Source organism: Oncorhynchus clarkii, chromosome 12 (genome assembly GCF_045791955.1).
Source record: "Oncorhynchus clarkii lewisi isolate Uvic-CL-2024 chromosome 12, UVic_Ocla_1.0, whole genome shotgun sequence".
Taxonomy (NCBI): Eukaryota; Metazoa; Chordata; class Actinopteri; order Salmoniformes; family Salmonidae; genus Oncorhynchus; species Oncorhynchus clarkii.
In genome coordinates this window covers 98,070,262-98,097,297 of record NC_092158.1, presented here as the reverse complement: position 1 = coordinate 98,097,297, position 27,036 = coordinate 98,070,262, and the positions used below count along the sequence as shown (strand labels likewise).

The following is a 27,036-nucleotide window of genomic DNA, read 5'->3' as shown; positions in this document are numbered from 1 at the left end:
AACACCCCTAAACTAGACTAGCCTACTTCAATACAGCTAACTAACTAACCAAAAACACCCATAAACTAGACTAGCCTACTTCAATACAGCTAACTAACTAACCAAAAACACCCCTAAACTAGACTAGCCTACTTCAATACAGCTAACTAACTAACCAAAAACACCCCTAAACTAGACTAGCCTACTTCAATACAGCTAACTAACTAACTAAAAACACCCCTAAACTAGACTAGCCTACTTCAATACAGCTAACTAACTAACCAAAAACACCCCTAAACTAGACTAGCCTACTTCAATACAGCTAACTAACTAACCAAAAACACCCCTAAACTAGACTAGCCTACTTCAATACAGCTAACTAACTAACCAAAAACACCCCTAAACTAGACTAGCCTACTTCAATACAGCTAACTAACTAACTAAAAACACCCCTAAACTAGACTAGCCTACTTCAATACAGCTAACTAACTAACCAAAAACACCCCTAAACTAGACTAGCCTACTTCAATACAGCTAACTAACCAACCAAAAACACCCCTAAACTAGACTAGCCTACTTCAATACAGCTAACTAACTAACCAAAAACACCCCTAAACTAGACTAGCCTACTTTAATACAGCTAACTAACCAAAAACACCCCTAAACTAGACTGGCCTACTTCAATACAGCTAACTAACCAACCAAAAACACCCCTAAACTAGACTAGCCTACTTCAATACAGCTAACTAACTAACCAAAAACACCCCTAAACTAGACTAGCCTACTTCAATACAGCTAACTAACTAACCAAAAACACCCCTAAACTAGACTAGCCTACTTCAATACAGCTAACTAACTAACCAAAAACACCCCTAAACTAGACGAGCCTACTTCAATACAGCTAACTAACCAACCAAAAACGCCCCTAAACTAGACTAGCCTACTTCAATACAGCTAACTAACTAACCAAAAACACCCCTAAACTAGACTAGCCTACTTCAATACAGCTAACTAACTAACCAAAAACACCCCTAAACTAGACTGGCCTACTTCAATACAGCTAACTAACCAACCAAAAACACCCCTAAACTAGACTAGCCTACTTCAATACAGCTAACTAACTAACCAAAAACACCCCTAAACTAGACTAGCCTACTTCAATACAGCTAACTAACTAACTAAAAACACCCCTAAACTAGACTAGCCTACTTCAATACAGCTAACTAACTAACCAAAAACACCCCTAAACTAGACTAGCCTACTTCAATACAGCTAACTAACTAACCAAAAACACCCCTAAACTAGACTAGCCTACTTCAATACAGCTAACTAACTAACCAAAAACACCCCTAAACTAGACTAGCCTACTTCAATACAGCTAACTAACTAACTAAAAACACCCCTAAACTAGACTAGCCTACTTCAATACAGCTAACTAACTAACCAAAAACACCCCTAAACTAGACTAGCCTACTTCAATACAGCTAACTAACTAACCAAAAACACCCCTAAACTAGACTAGCCTACTTCAATACAGCTAACTAACCAACCAAAAACACCCCTAAACTAGACTAGCCTACTTCAATACAGCTAACTAACTAACCAAAAACACCCCTAAACTAGACTAGCCTACTTTAATACAGCTAACTAACCAAAAACACCCCTAAACTAGACTGGCCTACTTCAATACAGCTAACTAACTAACCAAAAAACCCCCTAAACTAGACTAGCCTACTTCAATACAGCTAACTAACCAACCAAAAACACCCCTAAACTAGACTAGCCTACTTCAATACAGCTAACTAACTAACCAAAAACACCCCTAAACTAGACTAGCCTACTTCAATACAGCTAACTAACTAACCAAAAACACCCCTAAACTAGACTAGCCTACTTCAATACAGCTAACTAACTAACCAAAAACACCCCTAAACTAGACTAGCCTACTTCAATACAGCTAACTAACTAACCAAAAACACCCCTAAACTAGACTAGCCTACTTCAATACAGCTAACTAACTAACCAAAAACACCCCTAAACTAGACTAGCCTACTTCAATACAGCTAACTAACTAACCAAAAACACCCCTAAACTAGACTAGCCTACTTCAATACAGCTAACTAACTAACTAAAAACACCCCTAAACTAGACTAGCCTACTTCAATACAGCTAACTAACTAACTAAAAACACCCCTAAACTAGACTAGCCTACTTCAATACAGCTAACTAACTAACCAAAAACACCCCTAAACTAGACTAGCCTACTTCAATACAGCTAACTAACTAACCAAAAACACCCCTAAACTAGACTAGCCTACTTCAATACAGCTAACTAACTAACCAAAAACACCCCTAAACTAGACTAGCCTACTTCAATACAGCTAACTAACTAACCAAAAACACCCCTAAACTAGACTAGCCTACTTCAATACAGCTAACTAACTAACTAAAAACACCCCTAAACTAGACTAGCCTACTTCAATACAGCGAACTAACTAACCAAAAACACCCCTAAACTAGACTAGCCTACTTCAATACAGCTAACTAACTAACCAAAAACCCCCCTAAACTAGACTAGCCTACTTCAATACAGCTAACTAACTAACCAAAAACACCCCTAAACTAGATTAGCCTACTTCAATACAGCTAACTAACTAACCAAAAACACCCCTAAACTAGACTAGCCTACTTCAATACAGCTAACTAACTAACTAAAAACACCCCTAAACTAGACTAGCCTACTTCAATACAGCTAACTAACTAACCAAAAACACCCCTAAACTAGACTAGCCTACTTCAATACAGCTAACTAACTAACCAAAAACCCCCCTAAACTAGACTAGCCTACTTCAATACAGCTAACTAACCAACCAAAAACACCCCTAAACTAGACTAGCCTACTTCAATACAGCTAACTAACTAACCAAAAACACCCCTAAACTAGACTAGCCTACTTCAATACAGCTAACTAACTAACCAAAAACACCCCTAAAATAGACTAGTCTGCTACTATACAGCTAACTAACTAACCAAAAACACCCCTAAACTAGTCTAGCCTACTTCAATACAGCTAACTAACTAACCCAAAACACCCCTAAACTAGACTAGTCTACTGCTATACAGCTAACTAACTACCCAAAAACACCCTTAAACTAGACTAGTCTACTACTATACAGCTAACTAACTAACTAAAAACACCCCTAAACTAGACTAGTCTGCTACTATACAGCTAACTAACTAACCAAAAACACCCCTAAACTAGACTAGTCTACTACTATACAGCTAACTAACTAACCAAAAACACCCCTAAACTAGACTAGTCTACTACTATACAGCTAACTAACTAACCAAAAACACCCCTAAACTAGACTAGTCTACTACTATACAGCTAACTAACTAACCAAAAACACAGTGGGTGGTCCGCCCAGTTCTAACTAGGGTATTTAGACAAAGTAGTCCTACGTGTAATTTAGGCCCATGGGTGACTTGTCTTGGTACCTAGCCCCTTTTCCCACCATCAAACAAACAGTCATGAAGCACAACAATACTCACATAATTCCAGACAAATGTGACAAAAACCAAAAGAGAGCTTAATCCACAGAGAGAGAGAGAGATATAGAGAGATTGAGACACAGAGAGATTGAGACACAGAGAGATTGAGACACAGAGAGATTGAGACAGAGAGATTGAGACACAGAGAGATTGAGACACAGAGAGATCGAGACACAGAGAGATCGAGACACAGAGATCGAGACACAGAGAGATTGAGACACAGAGAGATTGAGACAGAGAGATTGAGACACAGAGAGATTGAGACACAGAGAGATCGAGACACAGAGAGATCGAGACACTGAGAGATCGAGACACTGAGAGATCGAGACACAGAGAGATTGAGACACAGAGAGATTGAGACACAGAGAGATTGAGACACAGAGAGATTGAGACACAGAGAGATTGAGAGAGGTCGAGCTCCAGAGAAAACAACTGACTGGCAAAAGGGATGTGATTGGGTAATGGAAACAGGAGGAGGTGTGTCTTCTGGGAGAGGGGATGTGATTGGGTAATGGAAACAGGAGGAGGTGTGTCTTCTGGGAGAGGGGATGTGATTGGGTAATGGAAACAGGAGGAGGTGTGTCTTCTGGGAGAGGGGATGTGATTGGGTAATGGAAAGAGGAGGAGGTGTGTCTTCTGGCAAAGGGGATGTGATTGGGTAATGGAAACAGGAGGAGGTGTGTCTTCTGGCAAAGGGGATGTGATTGGGTAATGGAAACAGGAGGTGTGTCTTCTGGCAAAGGGGATGTGATTGGGTAATGGAAACAGGAGGAGGTGTGTCTTCTGGGAGAGGGGATGTGATTGGGTAATGGAAACAGGAGGAGGTGTGTCTTCTGGGAAAGGGGATGTGATTGGGTAATGGAATCAGGAGGAGGTGTGTCTTCTGGAAAAGGGAATGTAATTGGGTAATGGAAACGGGAGGAGGTGTGTCTTCTGGGAAAGGGGATGTGATTGGGTAATGGAAACAGGAGGAGGTGTGTCTTCTGGGAAAGGGGATGTGATTGGGTAATGGAAAAAGGAGGAGGTGTGTCTTCTGGGAAAGGGGATGTGATTGGGTAATGGAAACAGGAGGAGGTGTGTCTTCTGGGAAAGGGGATGTCATTGTCTAATGGAAACAGGAGGAGGTGTGTCTTCTGGGAAAGGGGATGTGATTGGGTAATGGAAACAGGAGGAGGTGTGTCTTCTGGGAAAGGGGATGTGATTGGGTAATGGAAAAAGGAGGAGGTGTGTCTTCTGGGAAAGGGGATGTGATTGGGTAATCGAAACAGGAGGAGGTGTGTCTTCTGGGAAAGGGGATGTGATTGGGTAATGGAAACAGGAGGAGGTGTGTCTTCTGGGAAAGGGGATGTGATTGGGGAATGGAAACAGGAGGAGGTGTGTCTTCTGGGAAAGGGGATGTGATTGGGGAATGGAAACAGGAGGAGGTGTGTCTTCTGGGAAAGGAGATGTGATTGGGTAATAGAAACAGGAGGAGGTGTGTCTTCTGGGAAAGGGGATGTGATTGAGAAAACGAGCAGGTGTCTTCAGATTAGCGACAGGGGAATGATGATTGTTCGGACAAACATTCTTTCCTTGGACAAAGTTATATACTGACTGTGTGTGTGTGTGTGTTCAGTGTGTGTGTCCAGTGTGTGTGTCCAGTGTGTGTGTGTGTTCGTTCAGTGTCTGTGTCCAGTTTATCCAGTGTGTGTGTGTGTGTGTTCAGTTTGTGTGTGTCTTTGTCCACACACACAATGGACACACACGACACACACACACACACACACACTGGATAAACTGGACACAGACACTGAACACACTGGACACACGTGTGTGTGTTTGTACTGTGTGTGTGTGTGTGTGTGTGTGTGTGTGTGTGTGTGTGTGTGTGTGTGTGTGTGTGTGTGTATGTGTGTGTGTGTTTGTACTGTGTGTGTGTGTGTGTGTTTGTACTGTGTGTGTGTTTGTACTGTGTGTGTGTGTTTATCCCTCAATGACTGTCTGTTCTTCTGCTTACCACTACAGTGTGGAACATGGTGGAGAGAACAGAATGAAACCTGGCCTTAGAAAATGTGAGTGTTGACTGCTGTGAAGAATATGACTAAGAAAAGTCAAGTCAAAGACCAACATCATTACTTACTTGGTCATATTAAATATCAGCTGTAGTTCTACAGAAGCAGAAATCAGGGACACCAAAGTTTACAAAGAGTTGATTTGTGTGTGTGTGTGTGTGTGTGTGTGTGTGTGTGTGTGTGTAATTAATGGGAATAAGTGTGTTTTATATTACCATACAGTATAACATATGATCATTCAACAAGTCTCAAGTTACCTTCACTTCTCCTTTTGATACCTAGAAACATCTACATTAAATGAATTAGTGAAAAGTGAGTTAACATTCTAATGTGAATGATGATGATTTCTAATATTGTGTCTGGTTTCATCCATCAGATGTCTGTGATCTCACACTGGACCCAAACACAGTAAACAGACGCCTCTCTCTGTCTGAGGAGAACAGAAAGATGACATGTAGGAGAGAGGAGAAGCCGTATCCTGATCACCCAGAGAGATTTGAGGACTGTAGACAGGTGCTGTGTATAGATGGTCTGACTGGGCGCTGTTACTGGGAGGTAGAGTGGAGTGGGATACTGGGGGCTGTAATAGGAGTGACATATAAAGGAATCAGCAGGAGAGGAAGGGGTAGGGACTGTTGGCTTGGATACAATGACAAGTCCTGGTGTCTGTTCTGCTCTGACAACAGTTACTCTGCCTGGAACAATAATAATCGGACTCTCATAGACGTCCCCTCCTCCAGCTCCCACAGAGTAGGAGTGTATCTGGACTGGCCAGCCGGCATTCTGTCCTTCTATAGAGCCTCCTCTGACACACTGACCCACCTGATCACATTCACCTCAACATTCACTGAGCCCCTCTATCCAGGGTTTAGGGTTTATGATGACTCCTCAGTGTCCCTGAAATAATAACCATGGTAACACACACACACACACACACACACACACACACACACACACACACACACACACACACACACACACACTAGACCAACACACACACACACACTAGAGGAACACACACACACACTGGGCAAACAAACACACACACTCACACACTGGACATACTCACACACACACTGGAAAACACACACACACTCACACTGGACACACACACACACACTGGACACACACACGCACACTCACACACACACACTAGACACACACTGGACACACACACACACACACTGGACACACACACACACACACACACACACTGGACACACACACACACACACAATGGACACACACAGAGACACACACTCACACACACTGGACACACACACACACACAAACACACACACACACACACACACACTGGACTGGACACACACTGGACACACACACAAATACACTGGACACAAACACACACACACACACTGGACAGACACACGCACACACACACATACACTGGACACACACTGGACACCCACACACACACACACTGGACACACACACACACACACACACTGGACACACACACACACACACACTGGACACACACACACACACACTAGACACACACTGGACATACACACACACACACTGGACACACACACACACACACACACTGTACACACACACACACACACACTGGACACACACAGAGACACACACACACACACTGGACACACACACACACACACACACACACTGGACACACACACACACACACAATGGACACACACAGAGACACACACTCACACACACTGGACACACACACACACACAAACACACACACACACACACACACACACACTGGACTGGACACACACTGGACACACACACAAATACACTGGACACAAACACACACACACACTGGACAGACACACGCACACACACACATACACTGGACACACACTGGACACCCACACACACACACACTGGACACACACACACACACACACACTGGACACACACACACACACACACTGGACACACACACACACACACTAGACACACACTGGACATACACACACACACACTGGACACACACACACACACACACACTGTACACACACACACACACACACTGGACACACACAGAGACACACACACACACACTGGACACACACACACACACACACACACACACACACACACACTGGACTGGACACACACTGGACACACACACACATACACTGGACACAAACACACACACACACTGGACACACACGCACACACACACACACACTGGACACACAGACACACACTGGACACACACACACACACAATGGACACACACACACACACTGGACATACACAAACACACACACTGGACACACACTCACACTGGAGACACACACACACACACTGGACACACACACACACACACGTCTTCCTATAATTGATAGGACACAGGACCTTCAAATGAGGATGATTTCTGATGGGATTGAGAACAAACAGACTCCTTATTCTGTCACTAAGTCCTATAAACACAGAAAACAAAACATGAAAAACTCCAATGAAGACATAGCCATTCAGGGCACCAGTCTAGTGAGAACCAGTGGTTGCTAGGCAGTTTCTGGATCACAGGTTCTAGAACAGCTTCTATCCCAGTTCTATCTGCCTGTTAAATCAGTTTCTGGACCACCGGTTCTAGAACAGCTTCTATCCCAGTTCCATCTGCCTGTTAAATCAGTTTCTGGACCACAGGTTCTAGAACAGCTTCTATCCCAGTTCTATCTGCCTGTTAAATCAGTTTCTGGACCACCGGTTCTAGAACAGCTTCTATCCCAGCTCTATCTGCCTGTTAAATCAGTTTCTGGACCACAGGTTCTAGAACAGCTTCTATCCTAGTTCTATCTGCCTGTTAAATCAGTTTCTGCACCACAGGTTCTAGAACAGCTTCTATCCCAGTTCTATCTGCCTGTTAAATCAGTTTCTGGACCACAGGTTCTAGAACATCTTCTATCCCAGTTCTATCTGCCTGTTAAATCAGTTTCTGGACCACAGGTTCTAGAACAGCTTCTATCCCAGTTCTATCTGCCTGTTAAATCAGTTTCTGGACCACAGGTTCTAGAACAGCTTCTATCCCAGCTCTATCTGCCTGTTAAATCAGTTTCTGGACCACATGTTCTAGAACAGCTTATATCCTAGTTCTATCTGGCTGTTAAATCAGTTTCTGGACCACAGGTTCTAGAACAGCTTCTATCCCAGTTCTATCTGCCTGTTAAATCAGTTTCTGGACCACAGGTTCTAGAACAGCTTCTATCCCAGTTCTATCTGCCTGTTAAATCAGTTTCTGGACCACAGGTTCTAGAACAGCTTCTATCCCAGTTCTATCTGCCTGTTAAATCAGTTTCTGGATAACAGGTTCTAGAACAGCTTCTATCCCAGTTCTATCTGCCTGTTAAATCAGTTTCTGGACCACCGGTTCTAGAACAGCTTCTATCCCAGTTCTATCTGCCTGTTAAATCAGTTTCTGGACCACAGGTTCTAGAACAGCTTCTATCCCAGTTCTATCTGCCTGTTAAATCAGTTTCTGGACCACCGGTTCTAGAACAGCTTCTATCCCAGCTCTATCTGCCTGTTAAATCAGTTTCTGGACCACAGGTTCTAGAACAGCTTCTATCCTAGTTCTATCTGCCTGTTAAATCAGTTTCTGCACCACAGGTTCTAGAACAGCTTCTATCCCAGTTCTATCTGCCTGTTAAATCAATTTATTGACCACAGGTTCTAGAACATCTTCTATCCCAGTTCTATCTGCCTGTTAAATCAGTTTCTGGACCACAGGTTCTAGAACAGCTTCTATCCCAGTTCTATCTGCCTGTTAAATCAGTTTCTGGACCACAGGTTCTAGAACAGCTTCTATCCCAGCTCTATCTGCCTGTTAAATCAGTTTCTGGACCACATGTTCTAGAACAGCTTCTATCCTAGTTCTATCTGGCTGTTAAATCAGTTTCTGGACCACAGGTTCTAGAACAGCTTATATCCCAGTTCTATCTGCCTGTTAAATCAGTTTCTGGACCACCGGTTCTAGAACAGCTTCTATCCCAGCTCTATCTGCCTGTTAAATCAGTTTCTGGACCACAGGTTCTAGAACAGCTTCTATCCCAGTTCTATCTGCCTGTTAAATCAGTTTCTGGATAACAGGTTCTAGAACAGCTTCTATCCCAGTTCTTTCTGCCTGTTAAATCAGTTTCTGGACCACAGGTTCTAGAACATCTTCTATCCCAGTTCTATCTGCCTGTTAAATCAGTTTCTGTACCACAGGTTCTAGAACAGCTTCTATCCCAGTTCTATCTGCCTGTTAAATCAGTTTCTGGACCACAGGTTCTAGAACAGCTTCTATCTCAGTTCTATCTGCATGTTAAATCTGTTTCTGGACCACAGGTTCTAGAACAGCTTCTATCCCAGTTCTATCTGTCTGTTAAATCAGTTTCTGGACCACAGGTTCTAGAACAGCTTCTATCCCAGTTCTATCTGCTTGTTAAATCAGTTTCTGTACCACAGGTTCTAGAACAGCTTCTATCCCAGTTCTATCTGCCTGTCAAATCAGTTTCTGGACCACAGGTTCTAGAACAGCTTCTATCCCAGTTCTATCTGTCTGTTAAATCAGTTTCTGGACCACAGGTTCTAGAACAGCTTCTATCCCAGTTCTATCTGCCTGTTAAATCATCAACCTAAACTGTTTCCATCAGACTATTAGAACATGACTGAACCTTTTGCTTCCTTTTCTGATCTTTTACCACTTTGCATTTTTATGATATATTTTACTGTTTGTGTTTGTACCACAGGAGGTTGGTGGGACCTTAATTGGGGAGGACAGGCTTGTAATGGCTGGAGGGGAATAAGTGGAATGGTATCAAACACGTGGTTTCCATGTGTTCCATTTCATTCACTCTGTTCCAGACATTATTATGAGCCGTCCTCCCCTCACCAGCCTCCACTGGTATGTACTGTCCTATATGTGAGAGAGCTCCAACAAGGAATTACAATGTATGTATTACTTTTAATACCTGCAAATGGCAAATAAACTACTTGAGCTCCTTATGAATGTCTGCAGCCGACTAGACTGTTGGCGTCTGACAAGAGGTGAAAATATTACAGGAATATTCTGCAAATGTTGATGAAGACGTCACTCAATCCCCCCAAAACAACATGCAGTCTTTCCACAAGACTCCCATGAAGTTATAGTGTGACGTTATGAGTTGACGTTAAAGTAACATTCTCAGAACATACTGCACTTGTTTTATACTGTTTTAGATGGATCCTCTGTTTATCATCTTGTTTTATACTGTTTTAGATGGATCCTCTGTTTATCATCTTGTTTTATACTGTTTTAGATGGATCCTCTGTTTATCATCTTGTTTTATACTGTTTTAGATGGATCCTCTGTTTATCATCTTGTTTTATACTGTTTTAGATGGATCCTCTGTTTATCATCTTGTTTTATACTGTTTTAGATGGATCCTCTGTTTATCATCTTGTTTTATACTGTTTTAGATGGATCCTCTGTTTATCATCTTGTTTTATACTGTTTTAGATGGAGCCTCTGTTTATCATCTTGTTTTATACTGTTTTAGATGGATCCTCTGTTTATCATCTTGTTTTATACTGTTTTAGATGGATCCTCTGTTTATCATCTTGTTTTATACTGTTTTAGATGGATCCTCTGTTTATCATCTTGTTTTATACTGTTTTAGATGGATCCTCTGTTTATCATCTTGTTTTATACTGTTTTCGATGGATCCTCTGTTTATCATCTTGTTTTATACTGTTTTAGATGGATCCTCTGTTTATCATCTTGTTTTATACTGTTTTAGATGGATCCTCTGTTTATCATCTTGTTTTATACTGTTTTAGATGGATCCTCTGTTTATCATCTTGTTTTATACTGTTTTAGATGGATCCTCTGTTTATCATCTTGTTTTATACTGTTTTAGATGGATCCTCTGTCTATCATCTTGTTTTATACTGTTTTAGATGGATCCTCTGTTTATCATCTTGTTTTATACTGTTTTAGATGGATCCTCTGTTTATCATCTTGTTTTATACTGTTTTAGATGGATCCTCTGTTTATCATCTTGTTTTATACTGTTTTAGATGCATCCTCTGTTTATCATCTTGTTTTATACTGTTTTAGATGGATCCTCTGTCTATCATCTTGTTTTATACTGTTTTAGATGGATCCTCTGTTTATCATCTTGTTTTATACTGTTTTAGATGGATCCTCTGTTTATCATCTTGTTTTATACTGTTTTAGATGGATCCTCTGTCTATCATCTTGTTTTATACTGTTTTAGATGGATCCTCTGTTTATCATCTTGTTTTATACTGTTTTAGATGGATCCTCTGTTTATCATCTTGTTTTATACTGTTTTAGATGGATCCTCTGTTTATCATCTTGTTTCATACTGTTTTAGATGGATCCTCTGTTTATCATCTTGTTTTATACTGTTTTAGATGGATCCTCTGTTTATCATCTTGTTTTAGATGGATCCTCTGTTTATCATCTTGTTTTATACTGTTTTAGATGGATCCTCTGTTTATCATCTTGTTTTATACTGTTTTAGATGGATCTCTGTTTATCATCTTGTTTTATACTGTTTTAGATGGATCCTCTGTTTATCATCTTGTTTTATACTGTTTTAGATGGATCCTCTGTTTATCATCTTGTTTTATACTGTTTTAGATGGATCCTCTGTTTATCATCTTGTTTTATACTGTTTTAGATGGATCCTCTGTTTATCATCTTGTTTTATACTGTTTTAGATGGATCCTCTGTTTATCATCTTGTTTTAGATGGATCCTCTGTTTATCATCTTGTTTTATACTGTTTGAGATGGATCCTCTGTTTATCATCTTGTTTTATACTGTTTTAGATGGATCTCTGTTTATCATCTTGTTTTATACTGTTTTATATGGATCCTCTGTTTATCATCTTGTTTTATACTGTTTTAGATGGATCCTCTGTTTATCATCTTGTTTTATACTGTTTTAGATGGATCCTCTGTTTATCATCTTGTTTTATACTGTTTTAGATGCATCCTCTGTTTCAACATTTAAACTCTAAAATTTAAACAATTTAAACAATAACACCGTTAAAATACCAATGTGATCATTTGTTGTACGTCTTTTATGTTGAATAACAAATAGTACAATTATATATGGACATACGCTCCACATACACTGCTGATGTCGCAGAAAGGCCATAAAGATCATCAAGGACAACAACCACCCGAGCCACTGCCTGTTCACCCCGCTATCATCCAGAAGGAGAGGTCAGTACAGGTGCATCATCACCACCCGAGCCACTGCCTGTTCACCCCGCTATCATCCAGAAGGAGAGGTCAGTACAGGTGCATCATCACCACCCGAGCCACTGCCTGTTCACCCCGCTATCATCCAGAAGGAGAGGTCAGTACAGGTGCATCATCACCACCCGAGCCACTGCCTGTTCACCCTGCTATCATCCAGAAGGCGAAGTCAGTACAGGTGCATCATCACCACCCGAGCCACTGCCTGTTCACCCTGCTATCATCCAGAAGGCGAAGTCAGTACAGGTGCATCATCACCACCCGAGCCACTGCCTGTTCACCCCGCTATCATCCAGAAGGAGAGGTCAGTACAGGTGCATCATCACCACCCGAGCCACTGCCTGTTCACCCTGCTATCATCCAGAAGGCGAAGTCAGTACAGGTGCATCATCACCACCCGAGCCACTGCCTGTTCACCCCGCTATCATCCAGAAGGCGAAGTCAGTACAGGTGCATCATCACCACCCGAGCCACTGCCTGTTCACCCCGCTATCATCCAGAAGGCGAGGTCAGTACAGGTGCATCATCACCACCCGAGCCACTGCCTGTTCACCCTGCTATCATCCAGAAGGCAAAGTCAGTACAGGTGCATCATCACCACCCGAGCCACTGCCTGTTCACCCTGCTATCATCCAGAAGGCGAGGTCAGTACAGGTGCATCATCACCACCCGAGCCACTGCCTGTTCACCCCGCTATCATCCAGAAGGCGAAGTCAGTACAGGTGCATCAAAGCAGGGACCGAGAGACTGAAAAACAGCTTCTATCTTAAGGCCATCAGACTGTTTATCAGCCACCACTAACATTGAGTGGCTGCTGCCAACATACTGACTCAACTCCAGCCACTTTAATAATGGGAATTGATGGGAATTGATGGGAAAAAATGCATCACTAGCCACTTTACAATGCCACTTAATATAATGTTTACACACCCTACATTTCTCATCTCATATGTATATACTGTACTCGATACCATCTACTGCATCTTGCCTATGCTGTTCTGTACCATCACTCATTCATGTATCTTTATGTATATACTGTACTCGATACCATCTACTGCATCTTGTCTATGCTGTTCTGTACCATCACTCATTCATGTATCTTTATGTACATATTCTTTATCCATTTACACTTGTGTAAATAAGGTCATTGTTGTGAAATCGTTAGGTTAGATTACTCGTTGGTTATTACTGCATTGTCGGAACTAGAAGCAAAAGAATTTCGCTAACCTAACTGCTAAATTTAGATTTTACATTGCCTCTCCCAGTCGCAGGTTCATGTTTGTCATGAATCTTGACCTGGAGGCAGAACTGCGTGATTTCCTCCAGATATTTAGAACCTGTTGATGCTAGGGGGCTTTTTGGATGAAAGGTGTGCCCAGAGTGAACTGCCTCCTACTCAGTCCCAGATGGGAATATATGCATAATATTATAACTGGTGGATAGAAAACACTCTGAAGTTTCTAAAACTGTTTGAATTATGTCTGTGAGTATAACAGAACTCATATGGCAGACAAGAAGAATTCCTTGAGAAGAATTCCAAACAGGAAGTGAGAACTCAATTTAGAAAACAGTGCCATTGGATGTCTACCTTAGATATGGATGAGCATGCACTTCCTAGGGCTTCCACAAGATGTCACCGTCTTTAGATTCTGGTTGCATGATTCTACTATTAAGGTGGGGCTCATAATAGCTCTTTGAGTGGGTGGTCTGGCAGAAAGCCTCGGTCTCGTTATGCGAGGTCACGAGAGAGTGTCCTCCCGTTCCTATGCTTTTCTTCAGACAATGAAATTCTCCGGTTGGAACCTTATTGCTGATTAATGTTTAAAACATCCTAAATATGGATTGCATACATTATTTGACTTGTTTCTACGACCTGCAACGGAACTTTTTGAGTTTTTGTCTGGAGGAATTACTCGTGCTTTTTGAAGATTGAATGCTGTTCTGAACAAGCTAACAACAAGTGGCTAAATTATGGGCTTTTTGGAACTTTATGAAACAGATCAGTCATTTGTTGTCGAACTGGGATTCCTGGAACTGCCTTCTGATGAAGATATTCAAAGTGAATATTTAGTGTTTTTTGTAGCTTCTGTTGACGCCAAAATGGCGGCTATTTCTTTGGGTTCTGAACGTCGTTCTCAGATTATTATTTTTCCGTACAGTTCGTTTTAAATCTGACACAGCGGTTGCATAGAGGATACATGTATCTTTAATTCTGTGAAAACAATTGCATGTTTTATCAATGTTTATTGTGAGTATTTCTGCAAAATCACCGGATGTTTTGGAATCAAAACATTACTGCACGTAACGCGCCAATGTAAACAGATTTATATATATGCACATTATTGAACAAAACACACAATACATGTATAACATGATGTCATATGAGTGTCATCTGATGGAGATAATCAAAGGTTAGTGATTAATATTATCTATAGTTATTTAATCTATATTTATGCTTTTGTGACTGAAAAATGTGTGTGTTTTTGAATTTAATGGTCATCTAACATAAATATGTTGTGTTTTCACTGTAAAACATTTTGTTTTATTTATTTTTTTAAATCGGACACGATGGGTAGATAAACATCTTGTTAATCTTTCATTTGCTGTACAATACATTGTATTGTTAATGTGGGAACATGAAATATTACTAAAGAATAATTTTTCAGCTGAATGGAATAGGGTGTTCCCTTTACTCCTTGTGCCCCCTAGCCCCAGCTCCAAAGTAAAAATTGGCTGTAGGATTAAAATCAGATTGTATTACTTTGTGCCTGTGTCAGATAGTGACCACTTTACTGAACTTCCTCCAGGGCAAGATTCATGACAATAAATGCCAACCTGCCTCCAGGGCAAGATTCATGACAATACATGCCAACCTGCCTCCCAGTCATCCCCTCATCTTTTCAAGGCTGTAGACCATACAAGTTAGTGATTTGGGGGTTCTCTCATAACCCTCAGTCCCCAGGTGGGTAGATGGCAGGTTGGATAAAGAGAAGCCAGTGGTGTGGGGGTTCACTCATAACCCTCAGTCCCCAGGTGGGTAGATGGCAGGTTGAATAAAGAGAAGCTAGGGATATGGGGTGTTACGAATCCCTTTTGGCCCGACAGTCTAGGGGGGGGATGGTAGTGAGACCCGTAACATAACTCGTGCAAATTATAATTGTGAGAAAGTAAAAGTGAGAACAAAATAACCACAACTACTGAAATCTAGCGTCAAACTCCAGGTTTATTTATAAACACACGGTAATGGGGGGAGGAGGAAAAGGGGCTGAGCTGGACCCAAGGAAAGAAATAATAAGTATTCAAAAACACCCCTAAACTAGACTAGCCTACTTTAACAGCTAACTAACCAAAAATACAGTGGGTGGTCCGCCCAGTTCTAACTAGTGTATTTAACAAAGTCTAACTACGGGTAGTGTATGCCCATGGGCGACTTGTCTTGGTTTCCCCTTTTCCCACCAGCTATCAAACAAACACCATAACCAAAAACAATACTCACAGGTGATGACAAAGTGCTATGGAGGTGCTCAAACAAAAGAGAGGTTAATACACAACGAGAGACTGAAACAGAGACCTACAGACATGGCATTTACAGAGAGATTGAGCTCTAGAGCAAACAACTGACAGGGTTTTTAAACCAAGGGAAAGGAACTGTGATAGGGTAGGAAAAAGGAGGAGGTGTGTCTTCTGATTGATGATTGATTGGTGACTGATTGGGGAGTGATGATTTTCACCTGTGAGGGGAGAAGGAGAGAAAAGAAACACACACAGGATACTTGTATCCATAACACTCCCACCCTTAAAAGAGCAACCCTAGGGGGGATTGCGACCACAGTATTACAATTAATACTCACAATAATAACTAAGTCAACCTTGCAAAACATACAAAAATCATTTACACACGAGACAAAGCATCTGCCAACACTTTATCTGAACCCTTTTTGTGGCGGATCTCCAAATTATAATTTTGTACAATCAGCGCCCAACGCATAAGGCGTTGGTTCTGGTTGTACATCCGGTGGAGAAACACTAAGGGGTTATGGTCAGTATACACAATCACTGGTAGGGCACTGGAACCAATGTATACCTCAAAGTATTGCAGAGCCAACAACAAAGCAAGAGCTTCTTGTTCTATTGTCGCATAGTTCGTTTGACATTTATTAAATTTACGGGAAAAATAACAAACGGGATGATCCACTCCACTCTTGTCCTGCTGCAGTAGAACAGAACCAGCACCTCTGGCACTAGCATCTACCTCAAGTTTGAACGGTTGTTCAAAATCTGGAGCAGCAAGTACAGGGGTACTACATAAGAGTGCTTTCGCTGATTCAAAAGCTCTCTTACAATCAGGGGACCACACAAATGGTCTTGCCGGACTAAGCAAATCGGTCAATGGAGCAACTACCGCAGATACATTTTTACAGAAGCTACGGTAGTAGCCAACCATCCCTAAAAAGCCTCGCTGTCTCTGCCTCCAGTTCCATCTGGCGCATTTTAAACGGCATCTGCCGCTGTTCTTTTTCTGCCTCAATTTTACACATCTCCAACTGGAGAGTCTCTCGCCTAATTTGGGCTCTCTTCTGCCTCCAGTTGTAACTGTGCTAAACGGACATCCCTCCTGGCATCACCGTTTGACAGTGGGGAGAGTGGATCAAAATGGGACAATGTGGCTGGCGTTTTAGCCTCTCCCTCATTATCAGACACCAATGGGCTTACAGGAGCAGCATCATCCCCTACAGGGTTAGTAGACTCAGGCAGCGGTAACACAAGCACCTGCTCTTCCAACAGTACATTTAATACTAGCTGTTTAACCTCCGCCTTAACTAAACTCTGCGGAATCGATACTGAATAATGGTCAGCCAAGGTCATTAAATCAACTCTACGACATTTGTCAAAAACCTCCCACAAAGGGTTATCCAAAAAAGGATTTCAAATCAAAAGTAGCCATCTTAAACTACTTCACAAGAGCCAAAGAAAATAGCAAACACTAATGCTACTTCAGCTATGACGCGCAACACTGAACTATACCACTACAACAATCTGCATGGGTGTCAGTTATGACAGATCCCGGATGAGCCCCCGCTTATGTTACTAATCCCTTTTGGCCCGAGAGTCTAGGGGGGGATGGTAATGAGACCCGTAACATAACTCATGCAAATTATAATAGTGACAAAGTAAAAGTGTGAACGAAATAACCACGACAACTGAAATCTACCGTCAAACTCCAGGTTTATTTATAAACACACGTAATGGGGGGAGGAGGAAAAGGGGCTGAGCTGGACCCAAGGAAAGAAACAATAAATATGCAAAAACACCCCTAAACTAGACTAGCCTACTTTAACAACAGCTAACTAACCAAACACACCCCTAAGCTAGACTAGCCTACTTTAACAACAGCTAACTAACTAACCAAACCCCTAAGCTAGACTAGCCTACTTTAACAACAGCTAACTAACTAACCAAAAATACAGTGGGTGGTCCGCCCAGTTCTAACTAGTGTATTTAACAAAGTTCACCTACGGGTAGTGTATGCCCATGGGCGACTTGTCTTGGTTCCCCCTTTTTCCACCAGCAAACAAACAAACACCATAACCAAAAACAATACTCACAGGTGATGACAAAGTGCTATGGAGATGCTCAAACAAAAGAGAGGTCAATTAATACAGAGAGCGAGTGAAACACAGAGACCTACAGACATGGCATTTACAGAGAGATTGAGCTCCTGAAATCTACAAAAACAGAGATCTACAAACATGGCATTTACAAAGAGATTGAGCTCTAGAGCAAACAAATGATTGGGTTTTTAAACCATGGGGAAGGAACTGTGATAGGGTAGGAAACAGGAGGAGGTGTGTCTTCTGATTGGTGATTGATTGGGGAGTGATGATTTTCACCTGTGAGGGGAAAAGGAGCGAAAAGAAACACACACACACACACAGGATAATGGTATCCGTAACACATACACACACACATGATAACATACACACTATACACACACACATGATAACATACACACTATACACACACACATGATAACATACGCACTATACACACACACATGATAACATACACACTATACACACACACACATGATAACATTCACACTATACACACACACATGATAACATACACACACACATGATAACATACACACTATACACACACACATGATAACATACACACTATACATACACACATGATAACATACACACACACATGATAACATACACACTATACACATACACATGATAACATACACACTATACATACACACATGATAACATACACACTATACACACACACATGATAACATACACACTATACACACACACATGATAACATACACACTATACACACACACATGATAACATACGCACTATACACAGATGTACTCATGGAGTTTTCATTGTAGACATGTGGTAGTGGAGTATGGACCTGAGGACTTAGTATGTTGTGAATTCTGTAATGAATGTATTGTGCTGTTTTTAAATTTGTATAAATTAATACATTTTATCTTTATTAAATATTTATTAAAATTATCTTAATTTTGCCAGAACCCAGGAAGAGTAGCTGCTGCCTTGGCAGTGCTGAACTACCAGCTCATCTGTCAGCTCAGGCTGCACAACTGTTTGCTCTTACTAGAGCATTTATTTAGGCTTCGGTACATTCTGGAAGCAATGTGGGTTCCTCACCTCATCTGCTAAATTGGTTGAAAGCTTGTTGGAGGCTATTTTGTTAGCACTTCCCATCTCTGTTAAAAACATGTTTTCTCACCAGGATGTTTCTGATCCGCAAGGGCCTGGGGAAATGAGAATGGAGAAATAAGTGTTCTTGGCACATGACCAAGACCATGTGTAAAATGGGAGGAGTTGTGGTTTGTATGACTAACAATGTAGGCAGAGGAAGGCTGAGACCGGATTGTCATAGGTAACAGTAACGCCTCTGTCTCTGATGTACCTGCATTGCACCTATCATACTACTTTGACTGACCCTATAAAACAACACACTGCACCTATCATACTACTATGACTGACCCTGTAAAACAACACCTATCATACTACTATGACTGACACTGTAAAACAACACCTATCATACTACTATGACTGACCCAGTAAAACAACACCTATCACACTACTATGACTGACCCAGTAAAACAACACCTATCATACCACTATGACTGACCCTGTACAACAACACCTATCATACGACTATGACTGACCCAGTAAAACAACACATTTCACTGAACCAATCTGATGTCTTTAAAAGCTAACCAACATAAAGAAAATTACAGCATAGATGTGTTTTTATTACAACAGTTAATATAACAATGCTGTTTATTAATCTAGTTGAAATTCATCCCAGGACACCTTGACTTGCATTACACTCACTGCAGAAAAATATTCTCATGAAATCACATGACTTTTAGTTAGAGAAGAGGATTCCTGTTAACACGACCTGCTACAAGCAGGAAACAAGTTATGGACGAACCAGAAATGTGACATGTCTGTTTGAGAGTTACCCTGAAAGATGCATGTGTGAACTATCTTGTAACCTCTTTGGGTGACCACATTGGAACATTCTAGTCTTTAAGGACATGAACTGGCAGAACAGGTTTCAGCAAAGAATGGAGTCATTGTTTTCAGGAAGGTGTAGCCATGCCGATGGGAGGGACAACAGGAAGACTAAGTGCAAGGGCAGCCACCTGAACTACTGTCCTACAAAGACAAACATCCACCTCAACTACTGTCCTACAGAGACAAACAGCATCTACACAAACAGCCACCTGAACTACTGTCCTACAGAGACAAACAGCATCTACACAAACAGCCACCTGAACTACTGTCCTACAAAGACAAACAGCCACCTGAACTACTGTCCTACAGAGACAAACAGCATCTACACAAACAGCCACCTGAACTACTGTCCTAAAGAGACAAACAGCCACCTGAACTACTGTCCTAAAAAGACAAACAGCATCTAAACAAACAGCCACCTGAACTACTGTCCTACAAAGACAAACAGCATCTACACAAACAGCCACCTGAACTACTGTCCTACAAAGACAAACAGCCACCTGAACTACTGTCCTACAGAGACAAACAGCCACCTGAACTACTGTCCTACAAAGACAAACAGCATCTACACAAACAGCCACCTGAACTACTGTCCTACAAAGACAAACAGCATTTACACAAACAGCCACCTGAACTACTGTCCTACAAAGACAAACAGCATCTACACAAACAGCCACCTGAACTACTGTCCTACAAAGACAAACAGCCACCTGAACTACTGTCCTACAAAGACAAACAGCATCTACACAAACAGCCACCTGAACTACTGTCCTACAAAGACAAACAGCATCTACACAAACAGCCACCTAAACTACTGTCCTACAAAGACAAACAGCCACCTGAACTACTGTCCTACAGAGACAAACAGCATCTACACAAACAGCCACCTGAACTACTGTCCTAAAGAGACAAACAGCCACCTGAACTACTGTCCTAAAAAGACAAACAGCATCTACACAAACAGCCACCTGAACTACTGTCCTACAAAGACAAACATCATCTACACAAACAGCCACCTGAACTACTGTCCTACAAAGACAAACATCATCTACACAAACAGCCACCTGAACTACTGTCCTACAAAGACAAACAGCATCTACACAAACAGCCACCTGAACTACTGTCCTACAAAGACAAACAGCATCTACACAAACAGCCACCTGAACTACTGTCCTACAGAGACAAACAGCCACCTGAACTACTGTCCTACAAAGACAAACAGCCACCTGAACTACTGTCCTACAGAGACAAACAGCCACCTGAACTACTGTCCTACAGAGACAAACAGCCACCTGAACTACTGTCCTACAGAGACAAACAGCCACCTGAACTACTGTCCTACAAAGACAAACAGCCACCTGAACTACTGTCCTACAGAGACAAACAGCATCTACACAAACAGCCACCTGAACTACTGTCCTACAAAGACAAACAGCATCTACACAAACAGCCACCTGAACTACTGTCCTACAAAGACAAACAGCATCTACACAAACAGCCACCTGAACTACTGTCCTACAAAGACAAACAGCATCTACACAAACAGCCACCTGAACTACTGTCCTACAAAGACAAACAGCATCTACACAAACAGCCACCTGAACTACTGTCCTACAAAGACAAACAGCATCTACACAAACAGCCACCTGAACTACTGTCCTACAAATACAAACAGCCACCTGAACTACTGTCCTACAAAGACAAACAGCATCTACACAAACAGCCACCTGAACTACTGTCCTACAAAGACAAACAGCCACCTGAACTACTGTCCTACAGAGACAAACAGCATCTACACAAACAGCCACCTGAACTACTGTCCTACAAAGACAAACAGCCACCTGAACTACTGTCCTACAGAGACAAACAGCATCTACACAAACAGCCACCTGAACTACTGTCCTACAAAGACAAACAGCCACCTGAACTACTGTCCTACAAAGACAAACAGCCACCTGAACTACTGTCCTACAAAGACAAACAGCCACCTGAACTACTGTCCTACAGAGACAAACAGCCACCTGAACTACTGTCCTACAAAGACAAACAGCATCTACACAAACAGCCACCTGAACTACTGTCCTACAAAGACAAACAGCATCTACACAAACAGCCACCTAAACTACTGTCCTACAGAGACAAACAGCATCTACACAAACAGCCACCTGAACTACTGTCCTACAAAGACAAACAGCCACCTGAACTACTGTCCTACAGAGACAAACAGCATCTACACAAACAGCCACCTGGACTACTGTCCTACAAAGACAAACAGCATCTACACAAACAGCCACCTGAACTACTGTCCTACAGAGACAAACAGCCACCTGAACTACTGTCCTACAGAGACAAACAGCCACCTGAACTACTGTCCTACAAAGACAAACAGCCACCTGAACTACTGTCCTACAGAGACAAACAGCATCTACACAAACAGCCACCTGGACTACTGTCCTACAAAGACAAACAGCATCTACACAAACAGCCACCTGAACTACTGTCCTACAAAGACAAACAGCCACCTGAACTACTGTCCTACAGAGACAAACAGCATCTACACAAACAGCCACCTGAACTACTGTCCTACAAAGACAAACAGCCACCTGAACTACTGTCCTACAAAGACAAACAGCATCTACACAAACAGCCACCTGAACTACTGTCCTACAAAGACAAACAGCATCTACACAAACAGCCACCTGAACTACTGTCCTACAAAGACAAACAGCATCTACACAAACAGCCACCTGAACTACTGTCCTACAAAGACAAACAGCATCTACACAAACAGCCACCTGAACTACTGTCCTACAGAGACAAACAGCATCTATACAAACAGCCACCTGAACTACTGTCCTACAAAGACAAACAGCATCTACACAAACAGCCACCTGGACTACTGTCCTACAAAGACAAACAGCATCTACACAAACAGCCACCTGGACTACTGTCCTACAAAGACAAACAGCATCTACACAAACAGCCACCTGAACTACTGTCCTACAGAGACAAACAGCCACCTGAACTACTGTCCTACAGAGACAAACAGCCACCTGAACTACTGCCCTACAGAGACAAACAGCCACCTGAACTACTGTCCTACAGAGACAAACAGCCACCTGAACTACTGTCCTACAAAGACAAACAGCCACCTGAACTGCTGTCCTACAGAGACAAAGAGCATCTACACAAACAGCCACCTGAACTACTGTCCTACAGAGACAAACAGCCACCTGAACTACTGTCCTACAAAGACAAACAGCCACCTGAACTACTGTCCTACAAAGACAAACAGCATCTACACAAACAGCCACCTGAACTACTGTCCTACAGAGACAAAGAACATCTACACAAACAGCCACCTGAACTACTGTCCTACAAAGACAAACAGCCACCTGAACTACTGTCCTACAGAGACAAACAGCCACCTGAACTACTGTCCTACAAAGACAAACAGCCACCTGAACTACTGTCCTACAGAGACAAAGAGCATCTACACAAACAGTGAATCTGAGAAAAATGGCTTTAAAGTTTGTTTGTTTTTCCATGCATATTAACCGTGACCACTGATCTGACCTTTGAACCCTAAGTACTGATTCTACACTCTGCCTTGGTCTGACCTTAAACAGCTGTCTGGGTAATGAAACAGCAAAGTGCAGCATCTAGAAATCTAAATGTGTTGATCCAGATTTATTGTTGTTTTTCTGTTTGACGGAAACAGTTTGAGTTCTAACTACATTCCAACTGTATTTAATGGTGTTATGTAGTTGTGTTGTCATGTTGTATTGTAGTAACCCTCAACTGTATTTAATGGTGTTATGTAGTTGTGTTGTCATGTTGTATTGTAGTAACCCTCAACTGTATTTAATGGTGTTATGTAGTTGTGTTGTCATGTTGTCATGTTGTATTGTAGTAACCCTCAACTGTATTTAATGGTGTTATGTAGTTGTGTTGTCATGTTGTCATGTTGTATTGTAGTAACCCTCAACTGTATTTAATGGTGTTGTGTAGTTGTGTTGTCATGTTGTATTGTAGTAACCCTCAACTGTATTTAATGGTGTTATGTAGTTGTGTTGTCATGTTGTATTGTAGTAACCCTCAACTGTATTTAATGGTGTTATGTAGTTGTGTTGTCATGTTGTATTGTAGTAACCCTCAACTGTATTTAATGGTGTTATGTAGTTGTGTTGTCATGTTGTCATGTTGTATTGTAGTAACCCTCAACTGTATTTAATGGTGTTGTGTAGTTGTGTTGTCATGTTGTATTGTAGTAACCCTCAACTGTATTTAATGGTGTTATGTAGTTGTGTTGTCATGTTGTATTGTAGTAACCCTCAACTGTATTTAATGGTGTTATGTAGTTGTGTTGTCATGTTGTATTGTAGTAACCCTCAACTGTATTTAATGGTGTTATGTAGTTGTGTTGTCATGTTGTCATGTTGTATTGTAGTAACCCTCAACTGTATTTAATGGTGTTATGTAGTTGTGTTGTCATGTTGTCATGTTGTATTGTAGTAACCCTCAACTGTATTTAATGGTGTTGTGTAGTTGTGTTGTCATGTTGTATTGTAGTAACCCTCAACTGTATTTAATGGTGTTATGTAGTTGTGTTGTCATGTTGTCATGTTGTATTGTAGTAACCCTCAACTGTATTTAATGGTGTTATGTAGTTGTGTTGTCATGTTGTATTGTAGTAACCCTCAACTGTATTTAATGGTGTTATGTAGTTGTGTTGTCATGTTGTATTGTAGGAACCCTCAACTGTATTTAATGGTGTTATGTAGTTGTGTTGTCATGTTGTATTGTAGTAACCCTCAACTGTATTTAATGGTGTTATGTAGTTGTGTTGTCATGTTGTCATGTTGTATTGTAGTAACCCTCAACTGTATTTAATGGTGTTATGTAGTTGTGTTGTCATGTTGTCATGTTGTATTGTAGTAACCCTCAACTGTATTTAATGGTGTTATGTAGTTGTGTTGTCATGTTGTATTGTAGTAACCCTCAACTGTATTTAATGGTGTTATGTAGTTGTGTTGTCATGTTGTATTGTAGTAACCCTCAACTGTATTTAATGGTGTTATGTAGTTGTGTTGTCATGTTGTATTGTAGTAACCCTCAACTGTATTTAATGGTGTTATGTAGTTGTGTTGTCATGTTGTATTGTAGTAACCCTCAACTGTATTTAATGGTGTTATGTAGTTGTGTTGTCATGTTGTATTGTAGTAACCCTCAACTGTAGTTAATGGTGTTATGTAGTTGTGTTGTCATGTTGTATTGTAGTAACCCTCAACTGTATTTAATGGTGTTATGTAGTTGTGTTGTCATGTTGTATTGTAGTAACCCTCAACTGTATTTAATGGTGTTGTGTAGTTGTGTTGTCATGTTGTGAATGTTGTATTATAGTATGCCTAACCCTCAACATTTTCTGGTGATGGAGAGAGACACAGACAATACACAGAGACAGCAACAGAATAGGATATGATGGAGAGAGACACAGACAATACACAGAGACAGCAACAGAGGAATAGGACATGACTGAGAGAGACACCAGACAAGACACAGAGACAGCAACAGAAGAATAGGATATGATGGAGAGAGACACCAGACAAGACACAGAGACAGCAACAGAAGAATAGGATGTGATGGAGAGAGACACCAGACAAGACACAGAGACAGCAACAGAAGAATAGGATGTGATGGAGAGAGACACCAGACAAGACACAGAGACAGCAACAGAAGAATAGGATATGATGGAGAGAGACACCAGACAAGACACAGAGACAGCAACAGAATAGGTTATGATGGAGACACCAGACAAGACACAGAGACAGCAACAGAGGACACAGAGACAGCAACAGAGAAATAGTATATGACGGAGAGAGACACCAAACAAGACACAGAGACAGCAACAGAGAAATAGGATATGACGGAGACACCAGACAAGACACAGAGACAGCAACAGAAGAATAGGATAGGATGGAGACACCAAACAAGACATAGAGACAGCAACAGAAGAATAGGATATGATGGAGAGAGATACCAGACAAGACACAGAGACAGCAACAGAATAGGTTATGATGGAGACACCAGACAAGACACAGAGACAGCAACAGAGGACACAGAGACACCAACAGAATAGGATATGATGGAGAGAGACACCAGACAAGACACAGAGACAGCAACAGACGACTCAGAGAAAGTGATGGAGAGAGACAGAAGAATAGAGTTCCAGACAGTTGTAGAATGTATGCCAAGGCACATTGTAAGAGCTGTAAAGAGAGACGGAGTGGGAGAGAGAACAGGCAGAACCTGATATGTAAATGAGCAGAGCAAATGAAACTAACTTTTGACGACCTGATGATCATTCAGACTCTGTTTCTATTGAGAGATAAAAGGTAAGACGACAATTGTTATGTGTATTAATATAGTTGATGATATTGTTGTGTGTATTCATATAGTAGATGATATTGTTATGTGTATTCATATAGTTGATGATATTGTTATGTGTATTCATATAGTTGATGATATTGTTGTGTGTATTCATATAGTTGATGATATTGTTATGTGTATTAATATAGTTGATGATATTGTTATATAGTTGATGATATTGTTATGTGTATTCAT

General features: G+C 41.3%; 1 protein-coding gene and 1 long non-coding RNA gene across 2 annotated transcripts in view; both read left to right on the top strand.

The window, feature by feature from the left end:
• Positions 1–6,495, top strand: part of LOC139421791 (NLR family CARD domain-containing protein 3-like) — a 39,181-nt gene extending 32,686 nt beyond the window's left edge. Inside the window, 2 exon segments of the mRNA XM_071172912.1 lie at positions 5,536–5,582; positions 5,959–6,495. Of these exon segments, the coding sequence (XP_071029013.1) occupies positions 5,536–5,582; positions 5,959–6,488 (577 nt within the window). The 3' untranslated portion in view covers positions 6,489–6,495.
• LOC139421744 (uncharacterized) overlaps positions 1–27,036 on the top strand; it is a 261,838-nt gene that overhangs the window by 227,119 nt on the left and 7,683 nt on the right. The gene's annotated exons all lie outside the window — the stretch shown is intronic.